Raw genomic sequence first — 6,110 nt, 5'->3', positions numbered from 1 at the left:
CAGCCGAGTCAGGAAACCGAGTGATTGAGATCGCCGGGAAGTTGAGGTATGTGCTTGGATGTTTCCTCCTAATGAGCACAGGAATATCTCGAATCTTAATCTTGTGTGTGTGTGTGTGTGTGTGTGTGTGTGTGTGGAGGGATTGTGATGCTCATGGCCCAGAGGGGCAGGAGAGGAAGGGCGGTGCAAACTGCTCCATGTACAGACAGCTTACCTGAGTAATAACACATAACTTACACAAGATTCACCATTTAATACAAGCTCAAGGAAACATTTCTCTAATTCAAACACCCACATTTTCAATAGTGTAGGAGGTTTGTTCTTAAAACGTTCAAAGATCTAACAAGTGATTCTGGATAATCCCCAGATTTCGTGTGAGTTACTTTCTATTTAGGGTTTTACTACTGTCGTTGCAGTAATTAGTCCATTAATCTCCTGTCAAACCAGCAAACAACAACTATTCTCATCAGTAATTATTACTTTTGAGTCGTTCTTAAAGAAGAATACTGACGTTCTCTGATTTGAGCTCCTTCAGTCTGTTTATTCCCTCAAACGTCTTTGACTGAAACATAAATATCTTTGACCTTTAAATGATCGGTCAGACGTTTAAACAAATAATCATCGGGTTAGTTACTATCAAATATTGTTTTTTGCTTTCTCTGTTTAGCCTGAAACATTGAATTGCACCATTTATAGAAACAGATTAGAATTAATTATCATTTGTCTCATTTAATGTTTCTACTTATATTCATCTATTTTATGTTATTTATTGAGCAGATTACTAGAAAAAAAAATACAGTCATTTTAAAACTGTTATATTAATGAATAAAATGAAAAAAATACAGAATTTCACAACTAAACTGAGAAGCTACTATTGGAATTTATCGAAACTAAACAAACAATCTATTAAAAATGTACAAAGTTTATTTGTGTAGCACATTTCAGATGAACTGGGAGTGGGCTCCTCCAAACGGCTCCATGATCTGTATCTACACAATGTCTCACTTTCGCTTTCACGATGTCCCAACTTTGAAGCCTGTGGTACGACTTGGAGAGGATGTGTGGTAATAAAAACAGGCGGCGCTGCCAACATTGTTCCAGTGCTACACAACATCCCAACTGAGCGAGAGAAGTGGTACAGAGCGTTTCACCCTCTTGCCACATTTCGGTTTTATGTTCGATGAGTTTGTCCAGGGAGAATAATCGAGGCACCATGTTTTTCATTCCTCTGGTAGTTTCTTTGACGAGTCTTCTTTGCTCCGTCCATGTCTCCTGTTGTGGTGAGTGAAGAGTTCTCCATCTGTAATTCAACTTAAAAAGGGGTTTTATTGGCATCAGGCTATAAATTACATTATTATTACACAATAATTACACTTTGCAGTTGGAGATTTACTTAAATGCTGAGATTTTCCTGTTGTTTTTCTGATTCATTCGTATTTAAAGACTCATTTTGTTCTTGTAAATCTGGACAAGGTCTAAAGGGAGTGGGTTTGTTATTAGTACCAGTGAAATTGCAGTTTTTCATGTTTTAATATTGCATCAGATTTTTTCATTTTTCATTAAACTGTTTAAAAATCACATATTTAATGTTTTTTTGTATTCACAGATTTCGAGTGTGCAGACAAACCTGTGTTCACTCCGTCCAGACTGTGGGTGAAACACGGCGACTCGACGTCCGCCACGTGCTCCGTCTGTCAGAACTGCACCGACTTACTCAGTCTGGAAAGATCTGTCGGAGTTCACGCAACAAACGGAACCACGATCACGTGGACGGTTGACAGATTGACTGAGTGGCGCACAAAGCCTATATGTCATTATAAATATGATAAGAAGCAGTGCTGCAGCACCCTGTGTGTTACTGCTTACAGTAAGTTCACCCGCAGGTTAACAAACTGATGACTTATTTAATTACCTCGGCCAAGGTGGTTCTGTTTTCGTTGGTCGTTGCAGGATTGGGCAAAAACTACTGAAGGGATTTTCACCAGACTTGGTGTAAGAAGGTGAAAGAGGCACATCCACTTTCTCTAACTTTGTGAGATAGGATTGTTTTTTTTGTCAGGGAGTAATTCGTGGATCTTGATGAAAACAATCAGGCATATTTAGGGGACTGATATCAATGAGTGATCCATAACATCTGGATTTAGCAGGTTTAAATGTGGTGGGCTTGAAACCTGCAGCCACCACCAATGAGCAGCTGTGACGATGTGGCTTCGGTAGGGAATCAACCAATCAGCATCTTCCGAAGTTTTAGAACTATGTCCAGACCGTAGCCTGTTTATAAAGATGGACGACACATCTCCACATCCTCCCCGATCCTCAAATGAAGCTTAAATATCTCGCATACGAATACTGCCATCTTCTCGAGGCCGAGGCTGCGCAGTAGCAATCGGGGGATGGAGCCACGGTGTCGAGGTCCCACGAGTCAATCAAGACATTTCACCCCATTTTACATCATCCAATCAATAATTAAAAACCAAAGTTACTGGAACAATCAACAGGTTGAACACCAGTTTGATCAGAACTATCTAAAACGACACAATTCATCTTTGAGAACAATTTATTTGACTTTTTTAGTTTGGTCCATGTTCGGTTAACTAACACGGAGGAGGCAGGATTTATAACCCCGTCCTGCAGTCAGCCACCAGGGGGCGATCAAACTGCTTTGGCTTCACTTTTTCGGGAGCTGTGTCCATCTTTACACTCAGTCTTTGGTCCAAATGAACATGAAGAGCTATTGGGCCTTGGTGGGGGAATCTAGTCAATATTCAAAATGATTTTTAAAAAAACAACATCTTTGGTGTTTGTCTCGGCAGTTTAAGATATGTAATGTTGTCTTATTCTGTGCATGTGTGTGTCTCTGTCCACAGAACCTCCAGACAATGTCTCCATCAGCCTCAAGGATCACTCAGGCCCGATGCTGGAGGCTCGTCAGTACACTCTGCTGTGCCACGTGCAGGATGTTGCTCCGGTTGAAAACCTCGTGGTGACCTTCCACAGAGGTCAGACCACACTGGCTCGACTGAATTCCACCAGTAAACCACAGAAAGAACCAGTGAACGAGGTTTTCACGCTGAGCATCACCGTCAGCAGAGAAGACGACGGAGCTCAGTACTGGTGTGAAGCCAAGCTGGAGCTGGGACGTGACGGGCCACAGCACCCTCCAGTGGTGGTGTCACAAAACATCACCGCCACCGTCCACTGTGAGTCTGACAACAGTGTTTCTACAGCACCAACATTTTTAAACACATTTATGTCATTTTGTATATTTTTCACGATCGTACCAATTAAGGAATTAAGTAAAACCAGTTGGACGGATAAAGTTTACAATTATTCAACAGGTACATCGATTTACTGACGTGTGTATTTCATTTTGTGTTGTATTTTTTCAGTTGTGTACAGTTATAAATCTTATATCTCTAACTGTGATGCAGCAGGAGCTTTCTTATAGAATCAGTTACTGCTCTGATGGGGCAGATTAAAATCTCTTCAAAAAGAGGGTTACATGTACTGTATAAAATCTACTGGAAACCCCAACAACCACATGGCAAATAAATTCAAATCTTAACCTTAAGGCGTTGTATGAAGTTTCAAAACCGACAGACCCATTAATATTTGTTCATTCTGTTGTTTTCTTTTACTGTTTAAACTAAGATATCAAAGGGATAACTCAACACTTAGTTATTCTCTTACTGAGAGTCGTACAGGATGAGATGACTCACATGCCTGTACAGCAACATCCCTCCTCCTTCTTTACTTTCTGTATTGATGCTCTTATTTTCCTATATTATTCATATCCTATGAACCCACAGATAAACCTCATGTGGAGGGGTCATCACATCCGGACCCCATCGTGGTCACAGAAGGAGACGGTTTCCAGCTGAACTGTTCGGCTGAGGGAAACCCCCCCCCCTCGTTCACCTGGCGGCTCCCTGTGCCCGGGCTCCCTGCCCCCCCCCTCACCGGCGCCACTCTCATCATTGACTCCCTCACCGTGAGGCATGAAGGCCAGTACGTGTGTTTCATCAGAAACAACATGGGGACCGTGAACGTTACCTTCGACGTGGCTGTCAAAGGTGAGTTCAGACCTCGACCTCTCATTTGACTCAGTTTGCAACAACGTGCTCGTTTTAAAAACAACCCATGAGCACAAGTTGTCACGGTGACCATCATCAATCCTGGAAATTTGGAGATTCCCAACCATCTATAATTCAATTTAAAATCTTATAATGGTTTTTTTAGCGTTATGGTGCCCCAAAGTGGACAAAAGTAGAACTTTATAACTTTAAAGTGTGACAAGAGATAGAAAACTTTATATTTCTGATTTACGCCACTGTTTGTCTTTCACTCTCTCCTTTTATTTTTCAACTTAGTTCAATCCTTTTATTATTTCTAATCGATTCCTCACTTTCCCCAATCGACACTTTAATTTACTCACTGCGTTTCAAATTTCAAGGATGTGGAGAATTAGAAATGTGGAAAAATTGGATAAATGATAAATCATATGCAAGAAACAAGGAAAATGAAAGCGCTGAAAAGTAAAATGATCTAGTAAATGATTAAGATAAACGTTAAATAAAGTTTATTTTATCCGATGTTAGGTAGGGAAGAAAATTAAATCATTTTCTTTTTCAATGTTATCGGATAAGTATAAAGACGTCTATCTTTTTAAAGTCTCATTTTAATTATCTCGCTTACATTACACTGCGTTTAATGTATATATTTAAATCTCTGTCTCCGCTGTTGGAGCCTTTAAGTTTCTAGCATTAATGTTAATATGATGTTTGTTATCCAATACACGTAATCAATCAAATTACAAGCCCTTAAACATTAAAAGATGTTGATTGTCACATGTAAAGCTTCTGTGTTTTTTAGAGTTAACCTCAACCAGTTTGCCTCCAACAACCACAGCCACAACCACAGCCACAACTACAGCAGCCACAACTACAGCAGCCACAACTACAGCCACAACTACAGCAGCCACAACTACAACTACAGCAACTACAACTACCACTACAACTACAGCAGCTACAACTACAGCAACTACAACTACAGCAGCTACAACAACTCGAACAACCACCACCAAGCTGACGGCTGCACCGAGCAGCAGCCCGAGCATCGCACTGACTCGCTGGTTTATAACGTGGTTCATGATTTTATTCTCCCTCGGGATTTGAGTTTCACAGAATTTAAGACCCGACAATAAGATGTAATGTAACCGTGACGATATACAGTGTAGCTCACACCTAACGTCATTGCTATAATTTCTGCGGCACAGCGCCAGTTCTGCTACTCACAAAAAAACAAAAGGTTTCTAAACTATAAATGGTTGAATAAATAATACATTTTTCATGGTGGAGTCTCATCTCGTCAAATGATTTTACATGATCGTTAACCAAAGTTTTGCTTGATTTCTCAGTTTATAAATGAGACATTTGATCTTGTATTTCAACGATGATGGCATAATTCTAGTGAGAACATCAGCATATAGCTCAAAGGAAATATAATGTTTCCACACTTTTATACGTTTTTATAAGTCTGTATAAGTGTTATAGGCTGGATTCTGATCACGTTGAGGCAATGAATCTGATGAACAAACCCACACAGCATGCGTGTTACTCAGAAACCTGTAAGTGACGTCTCCATCTTTATATACAGTATACGGTGCTGTATGAAGACAATGCCTACTTAGCCAACATCCTCTGACCATAGATTTTTACAGAAAGATAAACAATATGTCAGCTCCCAAAACTGAAGCCAAATCATCTGGATCGCCCCCTGGTGGCTGGCTGCAGTATAGGTCTTAAACTTTGCCCCCTAAGGGATGAGACACGCAGGAAACCATAAAGTCAAACAGATTTTTTTAGCCAAAGATGGTTTCTGTCGTCTGTTGTTATCACACTGATTTATGTTCAAGTGTTAAAGGGATAGTTCACCCAAAAAATGAAAATTCACTTATTATCTCCTCACCACTCTGCCGAGTTTCAGTGCTTCATCATAGAGGTGTGAAGATAATGAGGGAATTTTCAGTTTTTGGGCGAACTATCCCTATTAATGTTTCAGTTAAGTTTTGATGCTATAAAAAATGAACAGAACGTCATGATTTACAGCTG

The 6,110-nt window shown here is 40.1% G+C and overlaps 1 protein-coding gene across 1 annotated transcript; it reads left to right on the top strand.

Annotated features, from left to right (window-relative positions):
* Window positions 1-1,023: 1,023 nt before the first annotated feature.
* On the top strand, window positions 1,024-5,352 carry LOC118101365 (cell adhesion molecule 1). The gene is made up of 5 exons (XM_035147055.2): window positions 1,024-1,280; window positions 1,607-1,867; window positions 2,868-3,200; window positions 3,810-4,073; window positions 4,873-5,352. The coding sequence occupies exons 1-5, from the start codon at window positions 1,181-1,183 to the stop codon at window positions 5,172-5,174; spliced, it is 1,260 nt and encodes a 419-aa protein (XP_035002946.2). The 5' UTR covers window positions 1,024-1,180; the 3' UTR covers window positions 5,175-5,352.
* Window positions 5,353-6,110: the final 758 nt, after the last annotated feature.

The sequence above is a fragment of the Hippoglossus stenolepis genome, chromosome 2, assembly GCF_022539355.2.
Source record: "Hippoglossus stenolepis isolate QCI-W04-F060 chromosome 2, HSTE1.2, whole genome shotgun sequence".
Taxonomy (NCBI): Eukaryota; Metazoa; Chordata; class Actinopteri; order Pleuronectiformes; family Pleuronectidae; genus Hippoglossus; species Hippoglossus stenolepis.
Note: the sequence above shows the minus strand (reverse complement) of the source record. Positions and strands in the feature narration are given on the sequence as shown.